Source organism: Macrotis lagotis, chromosome 1 (assembly GCF_037893015.1).
Source record: "Macrotis lagotis isolate mMagLag1 chromosome 1, bilby.v1.9.chrom.fasta, whole genome shotgun sequence".
In the NCBI taxonomy this organism is placed as follows: Eukaryota; Metazoa; Chordata; class Mammalia; order Peramelemorphia; family Peramelidae; genus Macrotis; species Macrotis lagotis.
The window spans coordinates 41631548-41652612 of record NC_133658.1 but is presented as its reverse complement, the minus strand read 5'-3'; the positions used below and the strand labels follow the sequence as shown (position 1 = coordinate 41652612).

Genomic DNA, 21065 nt, shown 5'->3' with positions numbered 1-21065 from the left:
CTTCCTACCAATGAGAGTTATCCACCAGGAGAAGGAGCAGCCAGTGGAAGCATTGGATGTCCCCTCCTCAGAGGCCTTCTGATGTAGAGGGCACAACACTTGTCAGGCAGGTTGTAGTGGGAGTTTTCCCAAGGCTGAGTTAGATTCTGTGTTAAACTTAAAAGATCATTTTCACTTTGGGTGACGTATTGCTTCCCTTCATAATCAAGACAAAACATTTTTAGAAGATTATAGACTTAGAACTGGAATGAAACTCAGAGGGGAAAATGAGGCTCAAATTATTGAGTGACTTGCCCAAGCTCACTGAGATGACAGGAGGATGAGCTGGACTTGAACCCAGGATCTTCCAGTTCCCAATCTGGGACCTTGGCAGCACATTCCACTGCTCCCAAGAGAACTGAGATATAAAATATCTAAGCCACATCTCACCTCTTCAGCTTGTATGGTTTCCTTCTCAATTTTCTCTAGTATCTCCTTCCTCAGAGAGATCTCTTTTTCCACATGGTTGGTTGTTTCTGTTGCTCGGAAAAGTTTGGTCTGAAATAGGATAGGATGCCAAAGTTAGTGAGCAGAGACGGTCTCACCACACTGGGAATGAGAGGGGTTGGAAGGGGTCTTCCCTCCTCTAGGAGGTCCTCCCCACATAGCAGGGCGTCCTGACCTCAGGGGTCCTACACACTCAGCCTGCCCTGAAATCGAACATGCAGAGTAATCAAAGATAAAACATAAGAACTTCACATTAAACTTAAAAATGTTCATGTAAAACAAAAGTTATTAATTCAGATTCTGCTGACTTGGAATGTGGGTGACTTCAGGGCTGAAATTTCCCTTTGTACTACCAAAGAAAAATGTTCTGGTATAAACAAAATGCTTCAACCAATAGGAATGGCTGGGGGACACCAGAGAGCCTGGAGTGCCAGCCTGGAGTCCAGAAGAGTTCTAGTCCAGTCTTAGCCACTCACTAGTTGTGCGACCCTAGGCCTGTCACTTCTCAGTTTTCCCAACTATAAAATGGAATCATAACAGCATCCACCTCCAGGGTTGGGTAACATTTGTAAAATGTTTAGTTCAGTATCTGGATAAAATTTTTCCCACCTTAGGGGCGGCTAGGTGGCGTAGTGGATAAAGCACCAGCCCCAGAGTCAAGAGTACCTGGGTTCAAATCTAGTCTCAGACATTTAATAATTATCTAGCTGTGTGGCCTTGGGCAAGGCACTTAACCCCTTTTGCCTTGCAAAAAACTAAAAAAAAAAAATTTCCCACCTCCTCAGGCCATTGAAGCACTTATATATAATAAATATATTAATTTAGTTTATGATATATTTTGATTTATATATTATATACAAAGTAAATGATGCACATTTCCGCATCACCAATCAGCTGATTGCAAATCAATTTTTACATGTTTGTTAAAACAAATTCCTCTGTTTGCATTATTTTGTTTAGGTTCATATGATTATAGCCTGAAAGGTAACAAATTATATATTTTTAAAATATTCTTCTATTCAGTTTTTCCTTTTTCCTAGTTCATAGACAGTCTCTAGCTCTAGTCTGAATGAATACAATTTCACAGAACTATTTTGGAAAGAAGGGTCCTAGATCCATAATGATTTCACTGACATGGGGAACTGGAGGAAATCCCCTTGGTGAGCAGCTCAGCAATCTACTAGTCTTCAAAAGCTAGAAAGGTGGACTGTGGAAGTTGGCCATCTCCCCCAAGGTCACCAGACCAGAGTTTCCCGACTAGAAGTCTTCTATTCACCAAGCTGTGCAGTCTCTTGGTACTTTAGAACTTGAAATGAAATATTTGTGAAGTACAGTTAACATCTGGGATGATTTCAGAGCCTTGAATTTCAGATTTCAAGTTCCAGTGAGGTACCCTATCCCTCTCATTTGTAAACTGAGGGGTGAGTATTCCATTCCAGCTCTGACCTTCTATGGATCTGGGAAAGGAAGATCTATTCTAGCTAAAAATAGACCAAAGAATATAGCATAAGAGCAAGCACAAACATACTGTTTCATTTTCTGTGGCTAAAAGGAATGTTCTATCTCTGGAGGCCACATATCCCAGACAGTCTTGGTTTCAAGAAAAGACTCCTGATCAGATGGAGGAATAGCTTTTATCAGACTTTGAAAACAGTCAAAGAGGGCTGCACACCTTAAATATAGGATATTTATACCCAAATATCCTCCAATAATAATTAAGCAAATATTTCAGGAATAAAGTCCCCATCTGATAGCCTAGGAACCTGAGCCTCTCTCCCAGGACCATAGGGCAGTGATTCTCTTTGAACACAGCACAGTCAGGTAATGTGGAAGATCGCAAAAAGAACAGATGGTGGAGGGCAGAGGTGATAAATGGTAGTTAGAGCAGTGGTTATTTTTAAGGCTTCTTCTTCCTCTTCATTTTTTTGTTTTGGTGGGACAATGGGGTTAAATGACTTGCCCAAAGTCACAGAACTAGCAAGTATCAAGTGTTGCCATCTAGCTGCCCTTCTAAGGCTTATTTTGCCAAAGAGGCCAGGCTTTATTTGTGGTGTTTCCTTTCCTCCCTTCCCAGCCATCTGGGGCTTTTCTTAGACTGACCCTAAATGGTTCTATGTACAGGAACCTGAGTGTACTATTGCTAGTCCTTGGTCATCGCTTCCTTCATGATCAAGACTCTGGAAACATTGGGGGATCTAAGAGATCAGAAGTGCAGCTAAATGTATCTAGACCTTTGACCTCTGAAGCTATTGATGAATCCCATGTGCATCCCTATGCCCCACACTCTGCCCCCCCCCAAAAGAATTCGAGGTCTCTCTGAGTGTCTCTTTCCAATGTCCATTTGTCTTCAAGGATGAAACTCCATAATATTTGCAGCATCACACAGAATATGGCTTTTTTCCTCCTATTCAGCAGATAATTCTAAGGAAGGTTAAGTGAATTTTGAGATGTCTGTCAATGAATAATAATGGAAAACCAGTAACATGAACAAGAATATTCATAACCCTATCATTTGATGTCTCCATTATGCTTTGTTGGTTTTCAAAGGGACTTTCCACACTTGATCTCTTTTATTTCCCATAACTTCCCTGTGAGGGAGATAGGACAAGAATAAGTATCTCCATTTATCAGGTGAGGAAACTGAGTCTCAGACAGATTAAGTGAGTCCTCCTATTCCATTCATCATATAGTGCTGCCCAAAGACCCAGAGAGATCCCTTGATAAGAGTTTAAAGAATCTTTTTCAGTATATGACTCTAGTCTTAATTAATCTAAGAAGCTGCAGTAATCAGAGTGGGCCAGATGTGCCACATTCCTCTTATCCTTACTTTGTATAAATTGAGGACATGGAGAGCATTTCCCGCTGTAAGCTTGAGCTGGATCAGTTCTCGATTCCGTTGATCAATATTGTCTAGAAACTGAACATTCTCGATCTTCAGCTGCTGAAAATCCACGTCGTGGAGTGCCTCCCCAACCTCTTCCTTCTGCAAATCAGAGAAAAGGAAACGGCTAAAGACCATTCCAGTAGCAACATTTATTTCCCACAATTTGATGAATAAATTATTATTTTGTAAGTAATCTTGGAAATATATTTGGTGCAGTTATTTCTATCCTTGAAAATTTAGGAAAAAATGGTTCCTAAAATCTACTGTGATGGAAAGACCTTGTTTAAAATAAAATCTATTTTTATTGCTAGTTTTTCTTTGTATATCGCTTTTATTTTTAAATATGTCCCCTCCTCTCCCCAGGCAACGATTTGAGGAAAAGAGGTAAGAAAAATCTATCAGGTAAAACCAAGGAGGAAGAAGCACATCTACCAATTTCTCTCTGGAGCTGAGCTCAGTTATCCTCACTCTAAACCCCACAGAAACAAAACTATTTTGAGATATTGATAGGTACCCCCATCACATACCTGCTTCAACTGCATCAGTAGTTTTTTCTTCTGGACTTTGAGTGAAAGGTTTTTCAAACGTAATTTATCCTTCAAAGCATCCTTTAATTACAAAAAAGAAAAGAGGAATGTTTTTTTATCCCCCTTTTCCTTCTCCCGGCACAGATGTATATGGTTACAAATCATATTTTTAACCAAGAACATTGTTTAAACTCATTTTAAGGCCCCACTGCCCAGAGGATAGTCCTGTCTGGACTGAGGGGATGAGTCTTTGGAGCAAAAAAAGCTTTGGTTCTTCAAACCCTCTCCATCAGCCTTCCTAAACCAAGTCTCCTGGGTCCCTCTTTTAATATTCTAGGAACCCATTGGCTGAACACTGGACACAAGAAGCTCTCTACTCCCCATGGTCTTTCCAGATGAAGATAGATTTTTCCATAGTATCAACTGAAAATGGGTAAGGAAGAGAAGTGAGGAGAAAAAACAGCAACTTTGCCATGTGGTTTTTAAGCTAAAAATTCAAAATCCTTACCTTTCTCTTTTTTTTTTTTTACAAGGCAATGGGGTTAAGTAACTTGCCCAAGGTCACACAGCTAGGTAATTATTGTCTGAGACTGGATTTGAACTCAGGTCCTCCTAACTCTGGGACTGGCACTCTATCCACTGTGCCACCTAGCTGCCCCCCATATCTTTAAAGAAATAAAAGTCCTGCTGCTGGATCAGAGGTATTGATGATTAATAATTTAAATTTGTGAAGCATAAGCCTATTAGAATTGTGTAATGAAAAGAGCCAGTGGTCACAGGAGAGGGTTTGGGTGAGATGTGGAGTTGGAAGTCCTAGGCCAGCTCTGGAATAGGGCAGATCACTAAGCCTCAGTTTCTTCCTCTACAAAATGGTATCCTTGGAGCACTGACTTCACAGATTTTCCCCTACTGATGTTTGGTGATCATAATGTAAGATACATCCATATCCAGAAGAGGTCACTGGTGCCCCCCTTTGCCCATCCCCCCAGAGGGCCCTGCCAAGCTCGCCTTGCGTATATTCTTGTCTTCTATGTATTTCAGCACCCTCTGTGTGGCCACGGCGCTGCCCCGCTTCTTGGATATGGTATTCAGGATCTCATTCTTAAACTCCTGCATGGCCTTTTTGGTGTCACCCCATCGGATTTCTGCCTCTTCTATGATAGCCTAAAAAAGTCAGGACAGAGGATGAGTTTGGAGGGGCAGAGCCCCTAGGTTACAGGTTGAGGGGCTCCCCAACCTCAGCACTTCACCCAACCTTGCCTCCACCCCTTAGAATCAGTAATTCACAAAAAAAGTATTGTCTATGTGTGAGACACTCCCTTCAGGCATCAATACAAGTACACTTCTCATACAAAGCCTTTCCTAGTATCCCCAATTTTTAGCAGTCTAAACTCTTCAAAGTATCTTGGATTTATTTACAAAGTACATTCTGAATTCCCCGGAATAATTTCCCAGAACTTTCTCCCACAGGAACTTTCCCAAAATAACCTGGACCCTGCCCTGGTGTAATGGAGTTCTCATTAGGGAACAGGGCTGGGGCACCTCTCCCATGTGTTCTAGAAGTGATAGATGAAAAGAAGCACAGCCCTTTGAGGTCCATCCACCACCTTTGCATTTATCAATATTCTACCATGACAGCATTTCAGGATTGCCATAAAAATAAGCACATGCCCCAAATACTGAATAATGGAGAACCTAAAAAGACTTAGAAAGTGGTACAAACCAGGCAGAGCTGGCCTAAATGAAATTAAAGAATGTAATTCTGGGGGCGGCTAGGTGGCGCCGTGGATAGAGCACCGGCCTTGGAGTCAGGAGTACCTGGGTTCAAATCCGATCTCAGACACTTAATAATTACCTAGCCGTGTGGCCTTGGGCAAGCCACTTAACACCATTGCTTTGCAAAATATAAAAAAAAAGAATGTAATTCTCAGTTTCTCCTTTTGGAAAAATCAGTGCTTGCAAGGGAATAATGATTATAGGTAAACATGAGGGTCTCTTAATTATAGTTAAGTGAATGGGGATGGGAGATGGTTTAAGTAAATAAAAGTGGGAGTATAAATGTAGAGGTCAGAGTGAAGTTTGTGCAGGTTTAATAATGTTCTAAGTGACTTCTGCCTATATGATAGTCCTTCAAGGTAGAGACGGAGATAAGCAAAATCAGGAAGACCTGTGTTCAAATGCAGTCTTAGATCAGGTCACATACTATGATCTTGAGCAAGTCAGTTGACCTCAGCTTACCTCAGTTTCCTCATCTGTAAAATGGGAATCATAGTACCTACCTCCTAGGACTATTGTGAGGATCAAATGAGATCATAATCGAAAGTGTTTTCGCAAACCAAAAGTAGTTTGTAAGTACTTGCTGTCATTAGCTAGTATGTATTTCCACATGTTTATAATAGAAGTATGTTGAAGTCAAATCAAGCTCTAAAATAGTATCAATACATCTTTCACAATCTTGAGTCCTTGTAGACCATATTCTATTTGATTAGTCTATTTTTATTATAGAATCTCCTGAAAGAGAAAAAGAATTAGGAATAAGAATAGAAGACAGGTACTCGGCAGTCACCAGGATCCTGAATGGGTAAAGATGGAGGAGCTCTGAGTCTGTGTTTGCAGGTCAGCAGAAGAAACTAGAGAGACAACTTCACACAGAGGAGAGATTCCAAGGTCATTCTAGAACATTCTTGAGTACTGTCTTCTAGAGTCAAAGGATGAATTCCCCTTCCTGCTCCCTACACACAAGACATCACTTTTCTCTCAGTCACTTGTCATTTATTTTTACCCAGTCTTCTCTCTCTCAGGATTCAGAAGTAATTGAATCCTTTTGATTCTTCCTTTGAAATTCCTTCTGTTCATCTCTTCTCTTCCCTTAATCCCTCCAAAAACATCCTGATTCTGGCCTCTGTCTCAAAAAACCTGTCCTTCATTTGATGCATCTACACCTTTGTCCACTGGGGCTTTTGTTCTGTCTTTCCTTGGCTCAAACCTCAAAGAATTTCTTAGGTGCCGTTGCGTGTAGGCTGGACTCTCTGCCTGCAGCTAGATGGCCCGAGCCTCCTGTCTAATTTTATTCCTCCCACCCCAACTCTCCAATATGCTCTCTTTAAGTAGGCCAGTCTCCTCACTGTCCCATGAATACAATACACAGTCCCTTCCTTTGTGATCTCCTTGCCTAAAATGAAGGTCCTCCTGGTCCCTTTGCCTGGTTAGATCCCAGCACTTTAAGCCAGGGCCTCTCCATCTCCAGAATTTTCCTTTTCCCTAAGTACCAATATCTGTATCACACACTTTACCATTTAATTATAAACTTTACTATGTTGTTCATTACTGTTTCATGTTGGTTTGTCTGTTCTCCAACAAGGCCACACATTTCTTGAAGGAAAAAATGACTTAGGAAGTGTTTGCCAAATAAGTGGATCTGGTTTCTTTAAAACCCTGATCTCCTCCTATGGAACACCTCCCTCCACTGCTCTCCCTCCTGGCTTCCTTCCCAAGTTGGGCAGGAGGGCCTTCCCTGCCCCCCTTGCCAAGGCCATGCCCTAGATGCACAGTATGCATCTTTACGTACAGAGATGTTTCTGTGCTGTCTCCCACCTTAGGATGTGAGCTCCTAGAAAGCAAAGCCTGTTGTCTGCCTTTCTTTGTATCCCCAGAGCTTGGCACAGCATATAGAAGGTACTTAATAAATGCTTGTTGATTAACTAATGGATGCCACATAAATATTTGTATTTGCTAGCTAACTGAAGAGTTAATTAGCAATGTTATAAAAGAAAATTGTACTGACTATTCTAGGGAAGATGATACCTCTTGCCGTTGAAGGTCCCGCTCAGAATTTGCCTTCAGTTGCCTCATTTCTTCTTTGATGTCTTCTAGTTCCCGCAGGGCCAGGTCACATTTCTGATCCACCAGGAGGACCAACAGACGGTCTGCAGTTACCCGGGATTTAGATTTCCGCCTGCTTCGTAACTGGCAAAATAGTCATGATATCATCAGGCTAGAACCAGTCAAAGGAGGTCAACAAATGAGTGGTGGAAGACAGGAGGCCCCCCCCCCGCCCAAGACGAGGACCCAAAATGGTAACTCCAACCCAGCCTAAGATGTTAGGAGCAGGGCAATGGGAAAAGGCTTCCATAGTAATCTCCTGAGAAAAGTTCAGAAAAAGATAAAGACCAGGGAGACGCAGAGGCATGGACCAGATCTGAAGACAGAGCCGGAGCCCAGGCTGAAAGTCTGCTAGGACCAGTTTCAAAAATTCAGTGGGTCTGGGCCCAGAAGGTGGTTAAACCTTTTTCTAGCACCTTCCTTTCTCACTGCCTGTGTATGCAAGGTAATACTGGGAAGCAGTATAGACATATTGAGAATGGCTCTCTCCTATCGAAAAGATGTGCCAGTAACTAAAAATATCTTCTTGTACACCAATTAGAAAGCAAAGGAAGGGAGGTACGAAAGTCAAAGCAGGGGGGAAAGACGAGGCAGCTTCTCGGAGGAGGAAGGAAGACATGGGACTGTACCTCGACACTGGAATGAAATGACACAAATGTCTCTCATTATGGTTAGTACCTGAGTAAAGTCCAAGCTTGATGATCTTAAATCTGATATCCGTGGGAAGCGCTGATCGCGAGGCTCCAGCTTATTGTAATATTTCTCAAACATCTCAATTTCCACTTTGAGAGAAGAGTTTCCATAGCTGCAAAAATGATGGATGACTGAATAAATCTTGTTGCTCAGTGACTCTTGAGCTAAAAAGGACAGTGGTCAATGTCTAGCTTACTTAAAGCACCACAAAACTCAAGAGGCTAGCAATCGAACTAGGGATTCGTACTAAGCCAAGACTCTAGGTTTCACCTTGAAATTTCTACTTTGTCAAATGTAAATCCACCCAATGAATATATTTTTGCAATTACACACTTAGCACAACCTTCAGACATTTCCCCTGGTTTATGTGTTTTTTCTCAGTTATTTTATTTCCAGCACCCAACAGATGGAATAATCTACTGGAAATTCATTATAAACAGAAGCAAGTTTGCAACAGATGGTTCTTTAAAAGTTTGAAATGATGAGTGATAATCATCACATGCCTGCCCAAATGATGTCTTCCTAACCTTCTCAAGGGCAAAAACATAAGACTTCTGCCAGGACCAAGAATATTTCTACTACTATCCTGTAGGAGACAGTAAGGTTTGTTACTTCAATGGTAAAAATAGTTATAAGGCCCCTAGTGTGTACAGAGCACCTCTGTTAAGTGTGGAGGGGGATATCAATATTAAAAAAAGAAGGCATCTGCCCCCTCCTCCTCCCCGGCCCTCAAAAGAATTCACAAACTAGGAGCTGGAAAGAAAAATGGGAAAAAATCACTAGGTTCTCTCTATGAAGATTTTCTCCTACTAAGGAATTTTAAGAATAGTGTAGAGAAATTGACATTTGAAAGCCTCGGCCTAGCTCAGAAAACCCAGAATATAATCACAAAATGTTGTAAACAAGGTGTTAAAAGATGCAGTGATCCCTTTGTGATATGACCTTTCTCTAGCAAAATTAAAGGGAATAGCTTCATCTGTACAAGCAAAAAATTAAATTCCCATTGATGGTTTTAAATAGCTAAACCCTAAAGCCTGCAGTTCAGTTGGAAGGAGTTCCAAGCCAGGAGTCAATAGTGGGAGAGGAACAAGGCCCTTGAATGGAAATCATTCTTTAGGAGGACAGAGTTTCTCTCTTCTCCCTCAAACATATCATTTTGAAGTGAAGTCACTCGATAAGTAGGAGACATTGAATCCAGAAGAATGCAGAGAAGAAGAAAACCACCAATAAAAGAAGGTTGTCTCATGAGAAAGAAGCAGCAGCTTTACAAAATAGAATCCCTGGTTACAAAGAAGAATGCCAGCTATGAAGAAAAACAAGATCCTGTAAACCCAGCTGCTCAACCCACCCAACAGAGACACCCAAAAGGAGGTGAATGAGGAGTTCTACAAAGACAGAAAAGACTTCCCAGTCCTGCAGTAGTATCAACAGTTGTAAGCTGCTTTTGACGTAAACATATCCTATATAGGTACTTCACTACCACTGCAATCTAACTTGAGTCTACTTTTCCAATGTACACTGTGTGAGGGTGAATACACCCAGGTTTATGGAGGGATATTTTGGAGTTATTTCTTGCTAACCCATTTTAGTTAATTGTGTCTGCTGGCTGATTGTTAATGGAAAACACAACAGTAAGGGCTTATGAGCTACCGTGTTAGAAGTGCAAATTCACATTTACCCCTAGAATCTAGGATCCAACCCTCAAGTTTGAATGAAAATTAGAGAAGGGTTCATACACTAAAAATAGAAATTCAAATCTCTCTTCAACAACACAGTGCTTTGTCAGGGTATCTAAATTCGAATCTTGACTTTATATTCCACCCTGTTCTTTCTGTTCTAGCTTTATTTCCTGCTTTTCTTGGTCTTGATCCTATAGTCAAGGGTTCTTAACAAGGAGTCTAGAGAAGAATTTTAGGTGGTCTATGAATGTGGATAAGAAAAAATGACATTTTTTTTATGTTATCACTGAATTGTAAAGGAAACTTAGCAACTCTTTCAATTTATTTTAAATACATTATTTTGGTAAGGGTTCATTGGGGTTTCACCAGACTGCCATGAGGTCTACAACCCAAAAGAAGGCTAAAAACCCCTGCTATAGTCAATTGTTTCAAAAAGGTTCTATCTTCTATCCTGAAATCTTTCCCTCCCTTGTCCTTTTATTTTCCCTAACCTTCTAATTTCCTACTTTTAGATCACACTTTGACTCATAACTGTCAAGTGTCCCTGGAATCAGCCTTGAAAATGATTTCCTACAACCCCATTCAAATTCATGTTTTCTAACCTCCATTAGGTCCTTACCACTGTATAGAATCCTCATATTATTTCCTCTCACATTCCCCCACAGCTGCTCTTTTAAAGCTCCTCTCTTCAAGGCTTCAACTCTATTCCCACTTCCCATTCTTGGTGGAGGGCTACCCAGCTTATTTTATGAATGTAATAGGACATAACCAGAGTTCAGCCTGTTTCTGCAAACCATGGACCTGGTACTTTGGGGATGGTGAGACAATCTCTTTATTGGCCCATAAGCAGGAAGAGTTATGGTTATTTGGGGACTGCTGAGAAGCCCTCATGACTGGCCAGATGAAGCATGAGAACAGCTATAGGTGTGTCTTATTACCCTAAGACTATGGCTTTCCATTACCTCCTATTCTTTCTACTTCAGAACTCTTTAAAAATTCCCTCCTCTCCATTCTAAAAAGATGAAGAACTCTTTCCTACTTGCCAAGGCAACCTATTCCACTTCCATCCTTAATCTCAGCCTCTGACTCACAAACATGTCTCTTGGGGCACTTGTTGCTCCATCAAGCCTTGACTTTCCCTATTCAGTCCCTTTCCCTTTATCTAAAAACACCTTTTTCTTTTACCCTGCCATACCTTATACTTATCATCTTATATATCTCTCCTTCCTTTCTGGAATAAATTTCCAGAAACAGTAATCTGTCTCTATTTCCCACCACCCACTTAATGTTTAATCCCCTGAGATCTGGCTTCCTTTCCCATCACTATTGAAATAACTCTTTCCAAGGTCAGCAGTGACTTTTTTAAAAAAAATAATTTTATTGATAGCTTCTGTTTTACAACACATACATTCCCTAGTGTATTCCATACCCTTCTCCATTACCCTCTTAGAAAACCAACCTTAAGACAAAGTATAACTTATTCAGCAAAATTAACATATCAAAAAAGTCTGGCTTTATCTACAACGTTGCTCATCCATAGTCCCCCTCTCCCACCCTCCCCTGCAAACAAAAGGAGATGCAGCAGTGGAAAAATCAGGGCAGGGGTGGCTAGGTGGCGCAGTGGATAGAGCACCGGCCCTGGAGTCAGGAGGACCTGGGTTCAAATCCGGTCTCACATTTAATAATTACCTAGTTGTGTAGGCCCCCATTTGCCTTGCAAAAGCTAAAAAAAAAAAAAAAATCAGAGCAGAAGACCAAGACTAAAGTAAGCTACAAAGTTCAGTTACTCTGAACTTGCAGAACCTCACATTGGGTTATCAGTGACTGAGACCAGCAATAGTCTATGGAAACTCATCACATAAGTCAATTGACCCAAACCTAGGTCAGGAACATATAAATCTCAGACCAGGAGGACAATGAATAGACTTCTCCCTAAATCAAATGACTATTAAAGCACTAAAAACTTGCAGCCTCTCAGACTGAGCTATGAACATAGCAGAAGCTCAGGGTAGGCATCCCCACCTCTACACTCCCCACTTTCCTCACTCCCTGGTCAAAATAAGCAAAGCTCAAAATTAACAAAAAGTCCAAAGTCAAGAAAAAAACTGGGAAAATGAGAAAATTTTTAAAAAAATCCTAAAGAGCAACTACAGTGACAGGGAAGCTCAGTACACACAGAAGACAATTACTTGAAAACACCTACAAATAAAACCTCAAAATAAAATACCAACTGGACAAAAGCCCAATAAAAATTTCTAGAAAAGTTAAAGCAAAAGCTAAGGAAAAGATTTTTAAGAGAGTTAAAAAAAAGTTAGAAAGGAGGAAGAAATGTGATATGAGAGTATGTGATAAATGTGATGAGTGGTAGAGGAAAAACATGGAAAAAGAAATGAGAGCTATGCAAAATAAATGTCATGGAAAAAGAACCAGTATTGCTTAAGAAAATAATTCTTCAAAAAACATAATTGGTTAAATTGAAGCTCAAATGAGACATCAAGAAAAATCAACTTCCCTATTTCTTTTGATGGTTGACCATCCACTTATCCACCTAAAATCATCTTTGACTCTTCTCCTTCATTTGTTCCTACCTCAACTCTCCAAAATCCTTTTCTGGCTTGGAAATTTGGTTATCATTGAAAAACTGCATTGAAGTACAGATGTCTCTCTTCAAACTTTTCAAGGTTTGAATGCCTCTTAAAAGAATGTCTTTTGCATTCATACAGCATACTGTTACTTTTGTTGGGTAAATAATTCTGAGTATGTGGTCCAAACAGATACATTAGCATAAGATGGATTTCAACAATCTGAGAACTCTTTAGTGGAGTTTGAAATCTATCTAAAACTTAGTAGATATGTCTTAAGAGTGTTACCTCAGGCTCAAAGTAAGGAAATGACTTGTTTATGGTCAATAAGCAAAATAAATGTAAACCACAGGGATATAAATGGCAAATTTTTCTTGCCCAAATACAGTATTCTCATCATACTACTTTTCATGGCTTATGACATAACATAATCAACTACAAAGTTCCTACCTCCAGGATTTCTCTTAAATCTTTTTGATTACAAAACTATCACCAGAATGGTAGTTCCCATCTTCCAAAAAAATGAAATTGTCCTTAAAGCAAGTTAAAAAATAATTACTGGCTCTGCTTTGGCCAGAGATAGATTTCTATCAGATATTTGTTTAACTTAAGTCCTCATCAAGACTATACCAAGCCTACCCCGGTGGTCAGTGGTACATCACTCAAATACTTTCTGCCAAATTTCATCCCTCTTGGATTTCCTCACATCCATAAATATTCAAGAGAGTATACCACCTTTCTCCATCAGTACCCTTTACCTGGTTTATTTCTCTAACTACTATGCTGGGTGCTGAGGATGAAAATAGTTTTTGCCCTAAAGAAGTATACATGGGTGCAACAACAACCTGTAGCAACAGTAAATTTAAAAATATGTACAAATTTAAATTCTTTCATAGGAGAAGAACAGGGGCATTAACCATGAGTAGAATCAGAAAGGGCAGCTTAAAGAGATAGCACTTGAGTGCCAATCCTCTGGGGGATGCCAATCCTCTGGGGGATATTGGGGATTCCAAAGAGATAGAAGGAAAGGGGTCATTCCAGGAACAGGGGACAACTTTATAAGGAACTATTAGTGGGAGACAGAATGTTGTAAAAGAGAATACACTAGGGGCAGCTAGGGGGCACAGTGGATAGAGCACCGGACCTGGAGTCAGGAGGCCCTTAGTTCAAATTTGACCTCAGACACTTATTACCTAGTTGTGTGACTAGAAAGTCACATTGACTTGCAAAAAAAAAATAAAGACGAGCCATGAGGTTTGAAAAACTTTGGGAAAAAAACTACTGTTGTGAATGGGATAGATAGTGAGTCACCAGGAAAGTATGAAGGCCAGGTTGAGATGATGTAACACAAATTGATAGTGAACCCAGTCAGATTTTCTTCCACTTCATTCATCAGCCTGTGTTTAAGAGTAAAGGCAGCAGAAGATATAGTGGTAGCAATTCAATGCTGAGGCTTGTCAGGGCAAGATATTAAATCTGGGTAGATGAGTTCATAGCCTATGCTTCTCCATTTTGTTTATTCAGTTTTGAATATCTCATCATCATCATTGAGAAATCCACTATAATCTCTGATTGATGTTCATTGGTTTACTGTCTCTCTTCTGAAGCTGGCAATTAGAGTATTGGCTTTTAATTATAGTGTACCTAAGAGAGTTGAATCTTGTACTCTTCCCTTTAGGGATGCTGTGGTTTCTTTCTGTTTGCAGATTGTTGCTTAATTTTGTGAACTCTAGGAATTTTTCCTAAAACAATTTCCTTCAATATTATTTCTTTTCCTCTCATTTCCACTTCCCTTTATAATTTTTTACTTACATCTTTTATTTGTGCTTGTGATTTTTTTTAACCAGTGTTGTCTTAGTTAACTTATGACTAATATGTCATTTGATCTATGAACTGGATTGCCATGAACAAAAAAATTAATCAACAAATGGCTGACTTCCTGGCAATGAATCTCTCTGTAGGTAACTTGGCTGGTCTTTGAAGCCTTTCCAATATGGTAGAATCTAATGGAGCTTGTGCTATAGGCATGGCCTTCAAGAATCTAGAGTCACCTCTGCATTAAAAGGAGGCATCAAAATCCCAGAGCATGATGGAAGACCCTTTAATGCATAATTCATACAAGAACATACATCAGAGCAGAAAGTTGAAAAGATATGGATGGCTTATAATATGCATCTCTAGAAGTACAGAGTACTTATATTAATGAGGTCAGAGAACCATACAAGAATGACTATAACCATTCAAAAACAACTCATAGGGGCGGCTAGGTGGCGCAGTGGATAAAGCACTGGCCCTGGAGTCAGGAGTACCTGGGTTCAAATCCGGTCTCAGACACTTAATAATTACCTAGCTGTGTGGCCTTGGGCAAACCACTTAACCCCATATGCCTTGCAAAATCCTAAAAAAAAAAAAAAACAAAACCTTATAAAATAAGGACTCTAAATTTTCAAGAAACAGAACCCAGGGGCAGCTAGGTGGCGCAGTGAATTGAACACTGGGCTTGGAGTCAGGAGTACCTGAGTTCAAATCCAGCCTGAGACACTTAATAATGACCTAGCTCTGTGGCCTTGGGCAAGCCGCTTAACCCCCATTGCCTTGCCAAAAAAAAAAAAGAAAGAAAGAAACAGAAGCCATAGAGGGATTCCAGTGAGGCAGTTCTCCAGCCCAAGGTAACCTGGAAAATAGCAGAAAGACTCCACTGCACAGGGTTAGGGGGCGGCCTGCCACAGTGAAGGAACTCCAGCCTCCCAGCGGCAGCCCCAGGGTGCCTGGGAGTCATGGCCCCCCCGGCAGTGGGGGGCAGTTTCCTGACCTACACCCTGGGTAGCACCAGGGCACAACTTGGAAGATCAGCAGGGGCACCTCTGCCAGAGCGAGCCCAGCCCTCGGGGCACTCAGCCAGCAGTGCCACCACAGCAGCCCAGATCCAGGAACTGGAAGCAGGTGGAGCCGGTAAGCAGGAGCCCCCAGGCAACTGAGGCTTGAGTGCTCAGCCTAGGCAGGCGAGTGGAGAGAGACTTCGGAGGTCTGTCCTCTGCCCCTGGAACAGGACTCTGGGGCTCTGACCACATTCACATCATGATCAGAGTCTAGGCCCCCCCATAGAACAGCAGCCCCCCTACCTCAGCCCCGTGGCCGAGGGGTGTGCTTGTGGTCATTCACAGACCAGGAGGGAGGACAGAACCTCACACACTGAGATCCTTGTGTGTGTGTGGGGGGGGGGAAGACCAGGCATAGGCTGGGGAAATGAGTAAACAGAGGAAAAAAAAGAGGAACACTATTGAGAAATACATTGTCCATGATCCCAAGAAGGATCAAAATACTCAATCTGAAGATGAGGAAGAACAAGCTCCTGCATCTAAAGATTGCAAAAAAAAATGGAAATTAGGCTCAGGTTATGAAAGAGCTCAAAAAAGATTGGGAAAAGAAATGAGAGAGATGCAGGAAAAACATGAAAAAGAGGTCAGCAGCTTAGTCAGGGAGATCCAAAAAAATGCTGAAGAAAATAACATGGTAAAAACCAGCAAAGGTCAAATGGATAAAACAGTTCAAAAAGTTATTGAGGAGAAGAATGCTTTAAAAAGCAGACTTGGCCAAATGGAAAAAGAGATAAGAAAGCTCTCTGAGGAAAACAAATCCTTTAGATGTAGAATGGAGCTAAAGGAAGCTGCTGACTTTATGAGAAATCAAGACACAATACTTCAAAACCAAAAATATGAAAAATTAGAAGAAAATGTGAAACATCTCATTGAAAAAACAACTGATTTGGAAAACAGATTCAGGAAAGATAATTTTAAAATTATTGGGATACCTGAAAGTCAGGATCAGGAAAAGAGCCTTGACATCATTTTTAAAGAATTCCCCACAGGAAAATTGCCCAGATATCCTAGAAGCAGAGGGCAAAATAGAAATTGAGACAATCCACCCATCTCCCCTAGAAAGAGAGATACAAAAAAATCAACCCCCAAGAATATTATAACCAAGTTCCAGAACTCCCAAGTCAAAGAGAAAATATTATAAGCAGCCAGAAGGACACAATTCAAATATTGTGGAGCTGCAGTCAGGATCACACAGGACTTAGCAGCAACTACATTAAAGGCTCATAGGGTTTGGAATATAATATTCCAGAAGGCAAAAGAACTCAGAATGTAACTGAGAATCAACTACCCAGCAAAACTGAATGTCCTCTTCCAGGGAAAAAGATGGACTTTCAATGAACCAGGGGAATTTCAAATGTCCTTGTTGGAATGGCCAGAGCTGAACAGAAGGTTTGATCTTCAAATACAGGACTCAGGTGAAGCATAGAGAGTGGAGGAGAAGGGGAAAATATGAGGGACTTGATAATGATGAACTCCATGTATTCCTGCATAGAAAAATGATACTGATAATATTCATGAGAAACTTCTCATTCAATAGAGGAGGTAGAAGGAGCTTTTATAGATGAAGCACATTAGAGAGCTGAATTTGAAGATATAATGTATTGCAAAAATGGAGTCGATGGCTAAAAGGGAAATGTAATGGGAGTAAGAGAAAGGAGAGGTGGAATAGGCTAAGATATTTCATATAATAAGATTTTTTTATTGCAATGAGCTGTTGCAATGATATGGAAGGGGGGAAGGTGAGGGGGGATGAGGGAAACTTCACTCTCATCAGAGGTGGCTCGGAGAGGAAACAGCATATAGACTCAATGGGGTATAGACATCTAGAGTAAGAAGGAGACAAGGGGGACAGGGGATGGGGGGATATGAATAATGGAGGAGAGAGTGGACCGTGGGGGAGAGTGGTCAGATATAGCACATTTTCTTTTTTACTTCTTTCAAGGAGCTGAGATTGGATGACCTGTCTAGGACCATAGGGCCAGGTGGTTGCTGGGCCTAAGGGGTGGTATGTGGGCTCAGGACCTCTTAGCCCCAGGGCTGGTGATCTGTCTGCTGCACCACCCAGGTACCCTACAGCACATTTAAGAAGAGAGACAAAGGGACAGCTAGGTGGTACAGTGGATAGAACACCGACCCCGGAGGCAGGAGTACCTGAGTTCAAATTTGGCCTCAGACACTTAATAATGGTGTGGCCTTGGGCAAGTCACTTAACCCCATTGCCTTGCAAAAACCTTAAAAGAAGAAGAAGAAGAAGAAGAAGAAGAAGGACAGAGTGAAAGGAGAGAGAAAATATAGTGTATGGTAGTGAGGAAATACGAATGGAGGGAGTTGCAATCAGCAATGGCAACAGTGGAAAAATATGGAAGCAGCTTTTGTGATGGACTTATCATAAAGAATGTGATCCACCCATGACAGAGATGGAGGTGCTGGAACACAGACTGAAGCCACTTTTATATTATTATTATTATTATTATTATTATTATTAGGAGGGGTTTGCAGGGCAAATGGGGTTAAGTGGCTTGCCTGGGGCCACATAGCTGGGTGACTGTTGGGTCTTAGGCCATATTTAGACCCGGGTGCTCATGGCTCGAGGGCTGGTGCTCTGTCCATTAAGCCACCCGGGTGCCCCTACTATTGTTATTATTATTATTATTTTATTTTGGGGTTTTTTGGGGGAGTTTATGGGGCAATGGGGTTGGGTGGCTTGCCCAGGGTCACACAGCTGGGTGATTATTGGATGTCTGGGGCTGGATTTGGGCTCAAGTGCTCCTGGCTCTAGGGCCGGTGCTTCGTCCACTGTGCCACCTGGCTGCCCCATTATTATTTTTTTTATTTTAATTTTAATTTTTTTCTCTTTCCTTTACTTTATTTCTCATGAGGGTCTATATTTTTTGGGACAAGGGATATTATGCTTACTCTTAAACAATATTTTCGTAATGTATAAAAAAATTCATTTGTACAAAAATAAAAATAAATAAAAGAAAAATATATTTAAAAAAAGGAAAAAAAGTTCTTCATGGTCTCTCCTTCCAGAAGTGAATTTTCCTTCCTCTGTACTCCCACCACCCTATCATTCTTCAATTTCCTTTTAGCAATAATAAATTGCATTTTTTAAAACATTCTCACAGTTCCAAGATGGTTTCACATGCATTACTACATTTGAGTCATACAACTAGGTTAAGTTAGCAAATAATAACCCCATTTTACAGATAAGGATGGAAAAATTCAGGCCTGGGGGATAGATGACTTGCCAGCTGAAGTCACCCTCGATGCAAGTGAGAGATCGGGGTCTACAATCCAAGTCTCTCCTCCATCCTAATCCTGTGCTTATTATGCCACACACAAAGCTTTTCTTATGACTTATGGTTCTTATTATCTTATGACATGGCTTCTAATTTTTATCCAAGGCAAGTAGTAGTTTTGGTCCCACAACCAGGAGAAGCCAGTCCCTCCAGTGGCAGGTGATCATTTCACCCAAGAGTCTGTAAAAATAGGGGCAGCAACACTTGTACCATCTACTCCAATGAAGCCTTCAGTTCCCTTGAATGCAAAATAGGGCTAATGCTTGAAATGCCTGTCTCCAGAGGGTATGAGGAGGAAAGTATCCTCTAAATGAGAGGCAGCATCATTCATGGGGCCCATCACATTTTGCCTGCCTCTTATTCCTCCACCCTTCCTGTCATTGTAAGTTCTCTGAAGGCAGAAACCATTCTCTTTTATTTTAGGTTTTTGCAAGGCAATGGGGTTAAGTGGCTTGCCCACCTAGCCGCCCCCTCAGAAACCATTCTTTATTCATTTCTAAATCCTCCACACTGATTAGCACAATCATGCATATAAATAAACCATTGAGTGATTATAAATATAAAGAATTACACATGATATTCCTTATATTTTCATTTAGCTTCTTATGAAAACACAGCTTTCCAACTTTAGAAACAATTAGATGTGTCAAAATATGAAGATCACAAGAGATGAAAGGAAATATTTAAACAATCTACTCCAACCCTAACCCTCAAGAACAGATAGATGCTCAAGGGAAGGCCTTGAGAGGTAAGGGAACTTGCTTAAGGTCTCTGTGTGAGTGACCTTCAAATGTCTTTTTTTTTTTTTTTAAGGTTTTTGCAAGGAATTAAGTGGCTTGCCCAAGGCCACACAGCTAGGTAATTATTAAGTGTCTGAGACCGTATTTGAACCCAGGTACTCTTGACTCCAAGGCCGGTGCTTTATCCACTATGCCACCTAGCAGCCCCTCAAATGTCTTTCAAACTCACCTCCTATACCTTAAAAAATTATTCTTTCCAACCACATCAAGGGTATAAGACATCACAAGCCTTCCTGATTCACAGCACAGACAGTTTCAATAAATACTTAATTACTTATAAATTAAAGCACAAAAGCGATAGCAATATTGATTTTATTATTATTACTCAAAGATATCACCATACATTTTAACTTAAATATCTTGCTCCTCCTATGTACTCTCTGATTCAGTTACTAAGTGAGTGCATAAATAAACTATTTTAGAAAATCGGGCTTATTTTCTAAAACCGTTTCTTTGCATTTGTTAAGTGAGACAAGCAACAACTTCCCATATTGAAGTGGCTGTGAAAAACAGAGAGGGCCAGAAATTTAGTCTCCAAATGGACTTTTTTTTCCAAATGGACTTATGACCCTAACCTTGTACTTGCTATTTAGATTTTATAACTATTTGGACTTAAACAAGTGTTTCTCATACAAACAACAGTAATAGACTTTTTAAAGTCTTCAATACAAGAACCATTGCAATTTTACTTTTATTCTTTTTTTCTATCAGCAAATAAGGTTTCTAAACTAACTAAATTCAAAATAATCTTTACATTAAAAGTGTTTAACGTTAAATGAAATCATATAAAATTAATGAAAATGATTATTCCCTTAGAAACCTTATTTTTCCCCCAAAGCATTTATAAACAAAGTAGACTCTTTTTTTTAAACAAGGCAATGCGGTTAAAGTGACTTGCCCAAGGTCAAACAGTTAAGTAATTATTAAGTGTCTAAATCTGGATTTGAATTCAGGTCCTCCTGACTCCAGGTGGGTGCTCTATTCACTATAACACCTAGCTTCCCTGAAAGTAAACTCTTAATACATATTAATTCAACCTAACATAAGACTTCTTTCATTTTTTAAATTCTTTTTTAAAGATGTTAAAAGTTTCACTCAATTATAGAAAAATACAATTTAAAGAACAATCTTAATGATCATGGAATTCAAATCTTCATTTTATAGTTGGGGAAAATGAGCCAATGAGAAATAAATGGCCACCCTAATGTCCCCAACCTATTAAATACTAGGAGACTCTCCCTCTGAATTCATTGCCCTTTTGATTATACTATGATGCCAAAGACTAAGTCTTTCTGCCCAACCTCCAACCCCAATAAACGAAAAGGCAAAGCTTTTCTAGACTAGCATCCCT

At 40.3% G+C, this 21065-nt stretch overlaps 1 protein-coding gene across 1 annotated transcript in view; it reads right to left on the bottom strand.

Annotated features, from left to right (window-relative positions):
• Positions 1 to 21065, bottom strand: part of CFAP263 (cilia and flagella associated protein 263) — a 34360-nt gene that overhangs the window by 9366 nt on the left and 3929 nt on the right. Inside the window, exons 2-7 of the mRNA XM_074198949.1 lie at positions 8458 to 8584; positions 7702 to 7863; positions 4906 to 5061; positions 3898 to 3978; positions 3314 to 3469; positions 430 to 537 (exon numbers count right to left, since the gene is read on the bottom strand). Of these exons, the coding sequence (XP_074055050.1) occupies positions 430 to 537; positions 3314 to 3469; positions 3898 to 3978; positions 4906 to 5061; positions 7702 to 7863; positions 8458 to 8584 (790 nt within the window). The remainder of the gene's footprint in view (positions 1 to 429; positions 538 to 3313; positions 3470 to 3897; positions 3979 to 4905; positions 5062 to 7701; positions 7864 to 8457; positions 8585 to 21065) is intronic.